At 34.4% G+C, this 15,853-nt stretch overlaps 3 protein-coding genes across 5 annotated transcripts in view; 1 reads left to right on the top strand and 2 right to left on the bottom strand.

The window, feature by feature from the left end:
- LOC107492047 (probable aldo-keto reductase 1) overlaps window positions 1-15,853 on the bottom strand; it is a 51,608-nt gene that overhangs the window by 15,409 nt on the left and 20,346 nt on the right. The gene's annotated exons all lie outside the window — the stretch shown is intronic.
- Window positions 1,097-2,879, top strand: LOC107492046 (40S ribosomal protein S25-2). Its single transcript, XM_016113013.3, has 4 exons — window positions 1,097-1,263; window positions 1,358-1,432; window positions 1,599-1,733; window positions 2,597-2,879. The coding sequence occupies exons 1-4, from the start codon at window positions 1,261-1,263 to the stop codon at window positions 2,708-2,710; spliced, it is 327 nt and encodes a 108-aa protein (XP_015968499.1). The 5' UTR covers window positions 1,097-1,260; the 3' UTR covers window positions 2,711-2,879.
- On the bottom strand, window positions 12,073-12,954 carry LOC107492045 (uncharacterized). Its single transcript, XM_016113012.3, has one exon. The coding sequence runs from the start codon at window positions 12,952-12,954 to the stop codon at window positions 12,073-12,075; it is 882 nt and encodes a 293-aa protein (XP_015968498.1).

Genomic DNA, 15,853 nt, shown 5'->3' with positions numbered 1-15,853 from the left:
TAAATATATACAAATATTCTGTAATTAATTTAGGAGTTAAATTTTAACGTATATTGTTTTAATAAAAATACTTAAAAAGAAAATAAATTAACACTAAAATTTTTATTATTAGTTTAAATGGATTAGTTTCTAAGAAAATAATATATTGATTTTAAATGAACAATTTTAAATTACGTGATATGTTTAGTCGCCCATTAGTTAGATAGTTAAAATTGTCGTTTCTCTCTTTCTATTATTTTAAAATTATCCATCTTTTCTCTGTCCATCTTTTCTATTATTTAGAATTGTCTATTTTTTCTATTATTTAAAATCATCCCTTTTCTATATTATTTTTTTGTCTCCTTCCATTATGATGCAAAACACCTTATATTCATTATAAGCATACATGTGTTATCTATACATATAAATGAAATTCTCCATTTACACAGTAGAATTCGTCTTTTATTTTTTATCAATCTTTATAAATAATGAGATAAAATAATCTTTTAAAATTTGAAAATGACAAATTTATTTGTCACTTTTTTATTAAATAAGTTTGCCTATTCAACATTTAAAAAATGTTATTCTTATTTAGAGTCTATAAGTAAAATTTTTTAAATAATTTAATATATTTAACTAAATTATTATCTTAGAAAAATAGGTATTGTCTTCTATTATATAAAAAAAATTTAGATCAAAGAGAGATAAATTTATTCCTTTTCTTTGCATGAATTACATTTAATTTTATCATTTTTTTTTGGTTTCCCACAGTATCCTCCAATCCGGCAGCTCAATGACTAATCCGCCGCGATACTGAGCTCCATTTAAGGGTTTGTCGCTGACTAATGGGTTGTTGCATACACAAGGCGGAATTCGAACCCCCAACACTTGCTTAAGCGGACTAGTGAGCTAACACTAATTTTATCCTTATTAGTTAAACAATTTCATTATTATCATAAAAATAAGTTTTGCATTATCTGCAATTAAAAAAAATCGAGGCAGCCAACTACATCGTAAGTCATCTCAAACCAAATACATTGAAAACTGAAAAGACGACAAATAAGAACAATGGGTCGGAGCTAGAAAGCCCAAACAGAACTAGTCCAATCCTTTCGGAAGAGAAGTGCAACGACGTCGTTTAGATGTTTAGGTTAACCCCTCGATAGAAAACCCTAGGGTTTCACATTCACTTTCTTGCCACTTGACTTGAACAGACCTGAACTTCCGCCTCCGCACCGAAACTCCCTTCTCCTTCCTCCTTCCTCCCTCGCAACCCATCACATGGTGCGAATTTCCTCTTCGTCCATCTCCTAAATTTGATTTCTTTTCCGATTCACTCTACATCACTCTAAATGGTTCATTGTGTTGTTGATTGCAGGCTCCAAAGAAGGATAAGGCTCCTCCACCATCTTCCAAGCCCGCCAAATCTGGTGGTGGCAAGCAAAAGAAGAAGGTCCCCTCTTATTTTTTTGATTTTTTAAAATAAATGTTTCTTTTCTTTTCGGCCCTAAATGAATTATTAGTTGTGCTATTAGGTAATTTTGGGATTGATGCTGTTAATGTATGCTTGATTTTAAAGTTTAGATTTTTTTTTTTGTTATTGTGAATGTGAATAACAGAAGTGGAGCAAGGGAAAGCAAAAGGAAAAGGTGAACAACCAGGTGCTGTTTGATCAGGGTACTTATGACAAGCTCCTCTCTGAAGCTCCCAAATTCAAGCTCATCACTCCTTCCATTCTCTCTGATCGTTTGAGGGTACTCTTCTTTCTCTTACTCTACAAGCATTACTGTTTTCTCTTGATTTGTATTTATAGTAGGATCTGAGATTTAGGCTGTGATTAGGATTGGAGTCACTGCTTTTTGAAGTGTCTTTGAATTTGTTTTTTACTCTATTGACATTCCAAGTTTGTAAGCTTAGGACAAATTCAAACTCTTCATTTTGTTTGCCTATATGTTCCTGCAGTCCTGCTCTGTTGCTGCATTATTTGGGGCTAATTCTAAAAGGATTTGCATGCACTATTTTGTGTTTATAGTTTTGTGCACATAGTTTTTCTGTTATATTGTTTTTGTGGCTTGTGTTACTTGTTATGATCTTGCTTGCAATTTATATATTATATCCATTATCTACACTGTTGATTTTGTCTTCTATTTGTGGTTGTCAATACTCCACTTTGTGTCTCCAACTTCAGCCTTCATTTGTGGATTTTACAACTATTTTCTTCTCTGTTGATGGTTAATAAGGTTATCCCGTCATGTAGATATGATTTGCCGAACCACTAGTTTGTAAAGGCCTCAGCACTTATTTGTTTTAGAAAAACCAGAAAAACCATATTGGTTTTTGGTTACATATCCCTCACCTTTAAGCCTCTAAGCTTAAAGTTCGCAATAATGTGTACAATTGAAGGCCCTTCTTTCTTGATGATCTCTTTCTGACAGTTACAATCATGACTTCATTATCGTTTTCTATCCAAGGCATTCTAATTGTGGCTTTTGCAGCACACTTCCTGCTTGCACTTAGCACAATAGGATATATGATTCTCAATTCATGAAGCACTGTATGACTATGAGTAATGTTTTATCCTTCCCAAAAGAGTAATTATTTCCTTTCGTTGTTACAGATTAATGGATCGCTTGCAAGGAGGGCTATAAGAGAGTTGATGGCTAGAGGTTCGATTAGACTGGTCTCTGCCCACGCAAGTCAGCAGATTTACACAAGAGCAACAAACACCTAGATATAGTTTTTGCAAGATTAATGAAATGTTTTTTTCCCCAGTTTTTTATGTATTTCTGGCTAGATTGCTTCAGTACTAGACTATTGTTGAATCCATGTGCTGAGATTATTTTGTGTACTTTATAATGTATTTGGCTTCTATGTTTCATCATTTTTGATATTTTTGACGATCTTATTATGACTCATTTAGTTGTATTTCTAATGTGATTATATATTTATCATTAAGTTGTTAGAAAAACATTTTTTTTATAAAATCTTTTTTATTTTTTAGTATATTTGTCAAAACTTTAGTAGCATTGACAAAATTTAATAGTAAAAATAAAAACATTAAAAAAATCAAAACAACATATTTTTTTTAAAACATATAATTTATACTTTTTTAAAAAATTATTTTTTTTATTAAAAAATATTTTTAACATAATAAATAAACAAAGAATATTTTTATATTGTTATATTTCAACATATTTGTTAAGAATTTGGATCTTCTAAATTTTAAATTTGTATTTTAGAGGGTAAAGTGTGATCTTCTATCATTGAATGGTTTTTCTCTCATTTATTCAATTTTGTAAAATCAATTTTATGCAAACTCACTTTTGCAAACTGAAATCCAAACACACACATAGTATTATAAACGTAAACCGTGGGAGCCTACAGGGTTTTACGTTCAAAGCCAATATCCATATAAACCGTGGTAGCTACTCACGGTTTATGCCTTAAATTTTTCCTTGGTAATCCGTGGTTGGTAGCCACGGTTTATGCTCATTTTGTTTCTTCCAGAAACAGTCCCTACCAGCCACGGTTTATGTTCAAATTGTAAACCGTGGTTGGCTCCCACGATTTATATAATATTAGAATTTGCACAACCACGTAACATATTTCTGTTTTGCACATTTGGGTAAGAGATTCATTGAATTTATTTAAATATGTCATTTGCCCTAATTTTTTTTTTTTGGTTTGCATCAGGATATCCATCAGGCCGGAAGCCCAATGACAAATTCCTCGGATACTGCAGTCCATCTGTGCCAACTTGCGTTAGTAATACAAAGATATATTTATTTGAGATATTCAAACATTAAATAATTTTTACTTTTCTAAAAGATTTTTTTAAAGATTACTTGAAAAAGATCTTTTTGTAAATGTTCACCAAAATAAGCCCTCAATTTTTATTAGTTCAAACAGATTTTGACTCTCATCGACATTCATTCGATATGCTCATCTATTGTATCCAACTGTATCTTAATTAAAAATAAAAAATTTAACATGTTTGGACATACTTGAATATCATTACGTGTNTGGGTCAAACTCAAAATTGTTCCTGACTTTTTTTTCGTATTAAAATTACAATCAACGTTACAAAACATTATAACTTTGTCCTTTTATCCATAAACAACATTTTTCAGACAATTTTACCTTTAAAAAAAACCTCCCCCTCCCCCTCCCTAGCTTCATCAATTATCATCATTACCGAGCCTCTTTCTTTCTTTCTTTTTTCCAGACTTATATTCTCCCTCACCAAATTACTTTTAACTAAAAAAATTATAAAATAAAAATAAAAAACAAAAGAGGCAAAGAGAATTTAAAGCGGTGAGAGGGGAGGTAGAATTGGAGTGAGAATCATTGAGATCGGAGGAGGGGTGTTTGATGGAGAGACCTTCGAATTCATCCTCGTCGAAATCGAAGGTGGTGAGCGGCACTTTCGAGAGATTGGAAGGTGCGGGTTTGGGATCGGGTTGCGGATCGATGGGGGTAGGAGGAGTGAGGTTAGTTGTGAGAGGTTGGGAAGGTAGAGAGCGGAGAGTAGTGGGATCGATAGAAGCGTCTTCGAATTCTTCGTCTTCAGCTTCAAATCCCCTGACATGGTGGCACTGTGACGTGTTCTAGGAAGGGTGAGGCGACGCTTGTAGTGGCTGTTGGCTTTCGACGAATGGCGACGGTGGGTGGTAGTTGGAAGGAAGAGGAAGAAGAAAAGAATGGAAGGAAGAAGGAGGGTAGAACCGGCGCACTGAGGGTGCGGCGGCTAGAGGTTGATGGCAGTAAGTTCCCACACCGTCACTTGCTTCCTCCTCTTTTTGTTCTTCTTTTTTTTTGTTTTTTAAGTTTTGAAGAACATATACATCATTTCTTTTTTTTTTTAATTTCTGTTGTTGCTGATTTTGGATCTGAAGTTGCGGTTGATTATTGCTAAATTGTTGTTAAATCTGAAATTTTTGTTGATTTATTTTGTGGATGTTGCTGTTGATTCATTTTGTTGTTGTTGTTGCTGCTAAAAGTGTGTTGTTGTTGCTGAATTTGTTAAAATTGTTGAATTTGTTGTTGCTGAATTTGGTTGTTGCTGTTGCTGAATTTAGTTTGTGGGTGGGTGATAGTTATTTAGGATGATGAATAGGTAATAGAAAGAAAGAAAGTGTGATGGTTATGATGGTAGTGGTGATGGCAATGAGGAAAGGGAGAGGGAGAGAGAGAGATGTGCGTAGCGATGATGATGATTATGTAGAAGTTAGTGGTGAGGATAAGGAGGGTTTTTTATTTTTGTTTAAGGGCAAAATAGTCCGAAAAATATTATTTATGGACAAAAGACAATTTTATAAGGTTTTGTAACGTTGAGGATGATTTTAATACGGAAAAAAGGTCGGGAACAATTTTGATTTTAATCTCAGACTTTAGGGATGAAAAAAGTACTTAATCCTATATATATATGTCCCCATGTTTATAAGATTTTAAAATTGTGTGTCTCCGTGTCCCATACCATAGTGTCCCGTATCCATGTCAGTGTCCGTGCATCATAGATTGATATTATATTAAAAAATACATGTATTTATATATAAATATATTATGGTTAATTTTGTGTATATGTAGTATTTTTTTAAAATCATATTTTGGCCATGATGACAATGATGTCTGTTCATACTTTAACCCTAAAACATTAAGCCAGGATCAAAAACAAGAAAAGCCCACCTAAAAGAATGATTCCTTCTACTCTTACGCAACCTCATAGAGGTCGGGCACGATGACAATGTTCTACCTATTTTAATAAGTAACTGACTCTTGAAATATGTCTTACTTTCTCTCCACTTTATCTAGACTAGAAAGGAGTTCTAAACTAATTCCCAAGATAAAGGGAACGGTCATCCACTATCAAAGGTGGAATTACTCTAAAGGTGGTTATCCTTCAACTATAAATACACTCACAAAACCTAAGGTATATTCAAGACCAATCTACTAAAAACCTACTTAAAACCCTTGCTAACTTAAGCATCGAAGTCCCTTGTAGGTACCACCCCCAGCTCCTCACGAGGAACTTAGACAGCGACACCTCGGCAACAAAGAAGTCGGACGCTATTCCTAAAGGAGCTTGGAGGCCCAAAAGTAACCCAGTTTAAGGTAATCCTCGGAACATTGGCGCCATTGCCGGGGACGTAGAGGTCTACATCCAACCATGGCGGACGAACAATTAGAAGATGGACGTGCTGCATCTGAGTTCAAGCCAGAACGTCACAATGATGGCCGAGCACTTGCACTACCCCCACCACGGGAAAGAACAAGCGCCCCCCTATGGGAAAGGAACATCAGGAAACTCCCATCCACATCGAATCCACTCAGAAGTCCACTCAGCCGAGACAGAGGAACCTCCTCATCTGACGGAGATATTAGAACTAGTACATGGACACCACATTGGAATAGCTTGAGCAGGAGGCTACACGACATCGAGAAACAAAAAGAGAATTACGAAAGGAAGTACGCCGGAGAGAGGTGAAGGAAAAACTCTCGAAGTTAGAAGTCGAGCTTCGAAATCGGAGTCATCGGACGGATCGGGAGGAAAGTCCTCTCGGAGGGGAGGATCCGTTCATTGAAGAGATCATGCGAGTCAGGGTTCCTAGAAACTTTAAAACACCCGACATGAATTTCTATCACGGAACAACCGACCTGAGACATCACCTTAGAAATTTTAAAAGTCGGATGTATCTAGCTTATGCGTCCAATGCGACTCGTTGTAAGGCCGTCGCAATGAAGTCGCTTGATAACTACCACCCAGGTCAATAACCTGCTTAGGAAAAGGTTACTATAAGGTGTCCGACTTGAAAGGGAATGAGCTCCCTATGTCGTGGCATGCATGTATCTTGAAGAGGTATTACCATTAGAAAAGCATACCTTGCTCCCTGGTGTATTCTTTATACCGACTTCATGATTTTTTCTCAAAAAGAATTTCGCTGAAGGGGGTTTTAACGAGGCATCATAGCAAGGGTTAAGGATTACAAGAAAAATCCTTAGTAGCAAACAAATTTATGTAAACCCTTTCTCCCTTATTAATAATAAAGTATTTTTTCAACCAAATTTTTCATTTCAAACGCATTAATTTAAATTCAAAAAATTGCGAAAATCATTGCCCGACCTACATGGTCAGCGAGATGAAGTGACAGGTACAAATTAGTATAAAAAGTTATGTAAGCAGTTCGTGAACCGACCTCAAAACAAGTTGGACCGAAAACGAAATACAAAAGTAACTTGGTAAAAATCCAATTACTTGAAGTTGGAACGCTAACACTTAAAGGAAAATAATATTTACGAAAGGTCCAAAAAGGATCGATCTACTTCGTCGACGTCTTTTCTATCTTAGCAAAAAGCAGCATCGAAAGTTGTCGAAATAATAAAAATTTGTGTTCAACTAAACAACTGTATCGATTAAAGAAATATGTTTCAAATGATATAATCATTTATGCCAAATATCCACTATTAAAATAGCCAAGGAGCTCTGAATAAACTCCCTAGCTAAAGCTGCATAAATGTAAGCTGTTCGGACTCTACCTCAGGTAAGGAGATGAAGGTGGCTTTTAATGGCAACATTATCCATACTGATAAAGCTATGTGGAATGGTGTGCTTTTCACTCCAAGTAAGGACATCAAAATCCTGCTCATATATACTTTCCGATTCCGAGGTCTTGCATTTTTTGGGATTGGGTTCGATAGTAGAAGGTGGAGGATGGGCTGTTGGCTTGGCCGAGTTAGAAGGAGGAGGAGTCGGTTGAGGAGTCGGGTCGGGAATAACCTTTAGAGAGGTTGAGGCACCCGAGTCCGACTTCGATGGCAAGGAGAGGTCGGCGGTTTCACCCACTTCTTTCAATTATATGCTCCGAGCGACAACATTCTCTCTGACGGTCTGAAGTATTTTCATTGCAGTTGATTTGGGAGTCATCGTATCTGCATCAAGATCGAAACATGTTACCCATGAAAAAAAACAAAACTAACAAAATTACACTTAAAAAATGGAAAGAGAGCTACTTAGTTCGGATTGAAGTTGGTTAGGATTCTCTAAAACTTCTTCGTATCCAAAAAGGGAGCTCGACCCTAACACTTCTGGAACAGACCGACTACACTCTCATCAAGCTCATCTAAGTCGTTCACGTTATACTTAATTATTATAGGTTTTTTCTCCCAATATAAAGGAAAAACAGGCTCATCCCCCTCACTAAGGAAGAAAGGTTGGACCCCCTCAACAGAACGGATCTTGAAAAAATAATTCTTAAAATTATAGAAAGATTCGTCAAAGATAGCAAAGACTTTTCTCCCCTGGACAGCTTGGAAGGAGACCCAACCGTATTTTTTGGAACAAAAAGGCTTGGTAAGGACAAAAATATAGAAGAACACCTTAACCGAAGGTCGGACATCAAGTTTCCGACAAAGAAGTGATATATCTTCAAAAAACTCCAAGAATTAGGATGCAATTGAGTGGGGGCAATATTACAGGTCCTGAGGACCTCAATCTCGAAGTCAGTAAAAGAAAGGCTAACCTCTAACTTAGTAAAAAGAATCATACATATAGATGAAATGCCGCTCTGACCTATGCAGTCTGAAAAAACAGATCCTCTCCTTAGGATCAGCGACAACAATCTCATAATTCCTCTCATCCTCCTAAAACACATCGAGTGTCCAACTCACCCCAAAAAGGCGGTTTACCCGACGTGAAGGAAGATCCACCAATGCTTGAACCCGATCTCATACAAGCTCGAACTCAAGTAGGGGCACTGTTCATACCCTAACCCAAAAACATTAAGCTAGACCCAAAAAAAAGAAAAGCCCACCCAAAAGGATGGCTCCTTTTGCTCTTACCTATGAGGTTGGGCATGACGACGGTAATTCTACCTATCTGAATAAGTAACCGACTCCTGAAATATCTCCTACTATCTCTCCACTTTATCTAAAAGGGAGATTTCAACTAATTCCCAAAATAAAGGGAACGGTCATTCACCATCAAAAGTGAAACTATTCTAAAGGTGGTTATCTTTTTACTATAAATACACTGACAAAACCTCAAGTATATTCAAGACACAATTTACTAAAAACCTGCTTAAAACCCTTGTTATCTTAAGCATCGGAGTCCCTTGTAAGTACTACCTCCCACCTTCTCACGAGAAATTTGGACGGCGACACCTTGATAAGAAAGAAGTCAGACGCTGCCCTTAAAGGAACTTGGACCTCACGTTCAGAACCAAAAGCAACCCAGTTTTAGATAACTTTCGGAACAATGTCTATGCTACACAAATTTAAACATTTAAATATCGTTTCTGCTCCCTATATATATACTATTTCATGGAAAAACAAAGTTTCATTTCATTTTTTAAAAAATAAAATTTTAAGACAATTTTGATTGTCAGTGTCGTTACTAACTGTTTTCATGGCATTTTTATACTAAATCTTTTAGCCAGTGATTCCTTTAAATATATTTCCTGTGAGCTGAAATAGAATTTGTGCGCCACAAACCTTGTGTAATATAAGTCTGAATAATAATTCTAGGGGACTATGTACATTGTGTACTACCTACACCTACACACGCTTTACACTCCATTGTGGTTGTTGTCCTCTTCATCATCTGCTGAATCTCCTCATAATCTGCCAAACCAGATGGATCTAAACACAAGTCACAATATTGTAGTATGCTAATATAATATTATGTTTTCTAACACGCATGCATAAAATCAATAAATATTTTATTCCACTTTAAATGAGTTAATAATAGACACTATTATAAACTATCCACTTGATGATGGTTAGTATCATTACCTACATGCATTTTAGATAAACATAAAAAATTTATTAATTGATGAGGGATGAATTGTGAAGCTTGGCTTGTAGGAAGCATTTACCAAACAATGCTGTGGTAGCTTCAAGATTATAAGATCAAAGTTTGCGATATTTTAAAAGAAAAATATTATTCTTGTCTCCTCAACAATTTTGCTATATATAGATATCAGATATTCTCTGTTTAGAACAACAACTTGTGCTATTGATCACATGAAATAAAAAATGGCAATTTTTGAAAACAAACACAGATTTCTCTTCCTTTTCGCAGCAACAGCCTGTCATCGTCATCATCTTCGATAAACAAGAATCTCAGTGTCTTGCAAGATCTGCATGAGTGCATTCACAACAAGCTTTGGCAGGAGAATGCATCCATGAACTATTAGATGGAATCAAGGGAAAGCGTGTGTGAGCTCGAGTCAGTTTTTTGCAGGCGAAGTAAAGCCAAAGATGGAATCTCAATTGAGGTTGGAAAATACATTGCATCAAGGAAACAGATCAAGAAGGCAATAATTCAGAAAGCCTTTGAAAGGATTCAGGAAGGATATTATCGTTGCTTCTTCCTCAAGCAAAGACAATGCGGTCTTAAAAGAAGCAGAATTAGTCACATTGAACTCATTGGAATCTTTGTTGTTTATCAATGTGGTCCAAAGGAACAACAAAGTGTGGAAAGTGATGCAAAAATTGTTGAAGTCTAATAGAGTTGAATCATGTGACACAAATGAATTTGAAAAGGTTGATGCAGCTTTGAGTTTTATTGTTATGTTGACAAAAAAGACAAATATATTTTGAAAAGAAATTAAAAATTATGCGTGTATGTAACGTCTTGCACTTCTTTTATCTTTTTTTCTTAAAGAAAAATAAACTAACTCATTAAAATTATGCCCACAAATAACATCTTTGAAAAATATCTTCTTCAAATGTACCTTTAAATCATAACTTATCTGTCTAATTCCCTCAAATTGAAGCCGGATAGACCACATCCATAAATTCTCTCTTCTTACTCTACATTTTTTGTTTATTTATTTATCAGCCCTACTACACAGCCCCTGGCTGAAATCGCCGCAAGAGATCTTGTTTGAACCTCCTCCACGAGAAGAAAGGCGTATTCTCCTCCCACCATTCCAACCACGTTAATGCTTCTCCTTGGAAAGCCAACATGACGTAGTCGAGCTTCTCTCTGGAAGTGATATGGGTCAGCCGGAAATAGCGTTCTATCTGCACCAGCCACCCACACACATCCTCTTTCCTCCGCACCCTCTCCGTGCTCTTGCTCTTCTCTATCACGATGCAATCGGTTTCTATTTTCCTCCACATTCAACCCCTTACTCAACTCCTCGAGTCTCTTCGTAATCATCTCAGTGCTGCGTGCATGTTCGCCTCTAAATTCCTCCATCTGTCTTTCCAATCAGTCTGCCCTAGCCTCTATAGTTGCAGCTCGCGTGGATGACATGTACAAAATACCAGTTGTAACAACTGGTACCTGCACAACTAAAAATATGCACATCAACAACACAGCAACACACAGAACAGAATAGAAGAGTGATATAGATGTAGAAAATAGTAAGGAAGATACAAGAACAATAAAGAAAAATGATAAGGGCTGTGTGTAAGAGCCAGCCTCAACTCTCCTTAACTTTTTTCAAAACGTCCCTCCTGCCACCCCAATTCTGTTACTGGTATACTCAATTCGGTTAGGATTCTCCAGCTGATCCTTTTTCACGTTTTTTCCACTAACAGTGCCAGCTGGCATATTAATTACATGAATATCCCCTTCTTTCTTTTTTCCAATTCTCCCTTCCACTCTCCTCTTTCTACTATAGTACAAAGGCAGAGGAGGAATTTTTCTTTCTTTAGGAATAGAAACTTCTATTCTCACTATTGTGTCTGGGTATATAACACGAAAAAAAATTAATTATCAATTAGAAATTATATATAAAAAAAACTTAATTGATATGACATTTTAACTAAATTGTTATCTTAAAAAAATAAGTGTTCTCTCTTATTATATAGAAAAGAATTTAGAACAAGGAGGGATAAATTTATTCTTTTGCTTTGCATGATTTGCATTTAATTTCAAATTCAATCATAAGTTTACTCAATTTTTTTTTATTTATTTTGGCTGAACACAATTAACTATATATAATTTGTAATTCCATCCTTATCAGTTAAACAATTTCATCGTTATCATAAAAATAAGGGTTAATACATTATCTGCAATAATTGTATACAAGCTGCTAATTAATTAATATATTACAAAATTCAAAAGCCGTTAAGTTGGATCAACAACTAGTGATTAAAAATGTTGAGAAGGGCAACTCTGATTTTGATTAAGCGCCTAAACAATGACTCAAGTCCTTCTTCAAGATCTTGAATGCATGACCCCAATCTTAGTAACTTGTTCTGCAAGTCATCGATGTTTCCCATATTGAATGCAAAGAACTGCAATGCATCATCCACTTTTGCAAATTCATTATTGTCCTCTGTGTTGGATAACATCCTTTTCTTGTTCATCAGCTTCGAAACCAACAGCCAACCGCCACGTTTCGATTGTGTAGATCCAGAAATAAAGTTCAAAAGGGACTCGAATATGGCAAAACTAGTAACTTGAATTTCTTTCAACAAGTTAACTGTTTGATATTCTTTGTTGATCATAGAAGGGTTGCATTTATTTGCATTATGACCCTTTAAATTTTCCAAGGCTTTGAAGATTGATTTTCTCACCACTTTCCTTGATGTCAAGAATTTTTTAACCTCTATTGTTAGCTCAACTTGGCCTTGCCTTCTTCGCCGGATTATCGATTGAAGCTCGCGGCTGCACTCTTTGGTGTGAAGTAGAGCATCTTTTGTTGTTGTGCATGCATCTAGAAGCATCAAGGAACCTTCCAAGAGTTCATCCACCCATTTTTCGCGGCGTTGGTGGACTAATGCTTCTTGTGTTAGAGGTAGTTGAACCAAATTTTGGACACAATTGTGCAAATCAAGAAGGATACTTAGTTTTTGGGTGAGCAATGAAGCAGAGGAGGTAGTGGTGGAATCAGAAGAAGCACCACCTCCCCCTAATATGGCTAAGTATTCATCGCATTGTAGAATAATAGGGTGTGGCTTAGAAGGCAAACTATTAGAACGAGCATGGTTATGAATTTTGATGTTCAATGAAGAGGCTTCCATGTTTTTCTTCTAAACAAAAGAGGAAAGATTAAAGGGTGTTTATATTAAGATTCAATATGTGGAATTGAATTTCCAATTTGCTTTCCTTTATTGGCTATGATCAATATATATATGTGTGTGATAAACTCTATCATATCAAATTATATGATAATAAATAAATATTATGTGCATAAAAAAAAATCACGCACTAAATCAGTTATTATATTAAAAAATATATTTTAGATGAATAGTTAATTTAATAATCGATATTTATATATATTAGCATGATTGATATATAATTGATTACTAAATGATCTAATACTGATCAAGACAAAAATCAAAGATATGTTATATCTAATGTCTCCTTAGCATATCTCTACAACTCATACTTCATTTTTTTTTTAAATTGTGAAATCATATTTGGCCAATATTTGTTTATGGTTCATTGTATCTTTATTATACAATGCACGAGGGACATTGACATTGCAATTTAGTTGCTATTGCATAATTATAAATATCTTGTCCTTTTGTGAAGTATTAATTTCTTAGAACATGTAGATGCAAACTACTTTAATGCATGAAAATCAAAAGCTCCATGCTATGCGTTTGTTTGTAGTATATATAATTATTTACATGACTACATACCAATAATTACTTATAATTCTATCACTTTCTTCCAACTCTTTAATGGCAATTGACTTGAGTTTTTTTTTTTTTTAACGAGGTGATCAAACAATATCTACATGTAAACGGTTTTTCAATAGATATAATACATGATATAATTTAATAATATTGTTTGATTCATATAGCCGATCTCACCTAATAAAACAAGACTTTATTGCTCATGTTGCTTTGTTCAATCATCTCCTTTTAGCTCCATATTAGTAATTTCAGGTAAAAGAAATCTACTAGTAAATGATAAACAAATATATGAAAGAATAAAAAAGTGCCTTTCTTTCTGTTGCAATATAATGACTACTTTCTACACTAGTTTGAAATATATATGAACTTTAGTCAAATCAATATTATTTTACTATTCTTTTCTCTCCCTCTTTTTCTACAATGAAAGTGATGGTTTTGTTTTTCCTCTTGATTGAGTGAAATTATAAGGTGCTGAAACATTATTGTCAAATATAAATATATATTTAACATATGTTTCTTTTGCCAAAATTTTGAGTCGTGACGGTGGTGATGCATTATAGATTATGCTGTGCTATATCTTCCTATGATGTATGTATGTATATATATCTAGAACTTAAGGAGAATGCATATTGATTTAATTTAATTTGTTTATTTATCATTATAATAACAAGAAGACAATAATCAAATCATTCATTAGATTCAACATGTGGAATTTAAGCCCATTACTTATAATTGATAGCAATAATAGAATTTTCATCATTGTTCAACCACCAACTTGATCAGCTTCAATATTCATTCAAAACAACATGTGTATTTAATACATGTACTAATACTAATCAAGTTGTAAATTAAGTAAAATTATTCTGAACATTTTAACTGTGTCCATATATATAGATTCATTTGAAACATAACAGCTATAATTGAAGTCTCAAATCAAATAATGTATACTGATTAACAAAATTTTCATTTACAAGTGTATGAATATGATATTATTATCTACATAATTTCTTAATAATTATATATGTTGAGAAGTGAAACTCTGGTTCTAATAAGTTGCCTTTCAAGTTGCTCAATTCCTGAGTCCAAAATCTTAATGCATGCGGAGGAAAGAGGATGTGTGTGGGTGGCTGGTGCAGATAGAACGCTATTTCCGGCTGACCCATATCACTTCCAGAGAGAAGCTCGACTACGTCATGTTGGCTTTCCAAGGAGAAGCATTAACGTGGTTGGAATGGTGGGAGGAGAATACGCCTTTCTTCTCGTGGAGGAGGTTCAAACAAGATCTCTTGCGGCGATTTCAGCCAGGGGCTGTGTAGTAGGGCTGATAAATAAATAAACAAAAAATGTAGAGTAAGAAGAGAGAATTTATGGATGTGGTCTATCCGGCTTCAATTTGAGGGAATTAGACAGATAAGTTATGATTTAAAGGTACATTTGAAGAAGATATTTTTAAAGAAGTTATTTTGTGGGCATAATTTTGATGAGTTAATTTATTTTTTTTTTAAATAAAAAGGAAAAAAAAAGTGCAAGTCAATATCCTAATTCATATATATATCTATATATATGATGAATCATACACGTTACATACACGCATAATTTTTAATTTCTTTTCAAAATATATTTATCTTTTTTTGTCAACATAACACGATGTGTGTTCAATTATAACTTTATAAGGAATCCGGAACCATATCCATATAATAAAACTCAAATCCATCACAGTAAACCAAAGAATAATATAAAACACTAATGCCATCTCATTTTGTATTCGACTGTTTTTTATGCCTTTAACCTAAAGCATTGATTCTAGTTCGTAGTTAACACTACTCATCCAAATCAGATGCATCGCACAAATAATACAATAATAATAATATATGGAATGAAAAAGTATAAGATATCAATATATTGTCTGTTAATTTATTGTCAAAAATAATTAATTATTATATTTTAAAATATGTATAAAGAGATACATTTAAAAAATATATTTATAAAGACACTTCTATTAAATACAATTATAAAAAAATATTTTTATTAGACACATCTATAAAGACACTTCCATTAAATTTCTTCCTGCACGCTATGTTCCATCAAGAATGCAAGAGTTACATTTCCATAATGTTGGGATGCATTATTGGCGGAGCCATTGGAGACAAAACAAGGACTGTGGAGAGTGGAGACCATCAAAAAGTTAATTCTAAGTTCTTTAATTTCAAGCTTGGGGTCTTCAACGAATATGGATGAATTTTATGGTATTTTTATTGTGGTGTTTAGATTGTTTAAC

Source organism: Arachis duranensis, chromosome 6 (genome assembly GCF_000817695.3).
Source record: "Arachis duranensis cultivar V14167 chromosome 6, aradu.V14167.gnm2.J7QH, whole genome shotgun sequence".
Classification (NCBI taxonomy): domain Eukaryota; kingdom Viridiplantae; phylum Streptophyta; class Magnoliopsida; order Fabales; family Fabaceae; genus Arachis; species Arachis duranensis.
Note: the sequence above shows the minus strand (reverse complement) of the source record. Positions and strands in the feature narration are given on the sequence as shown.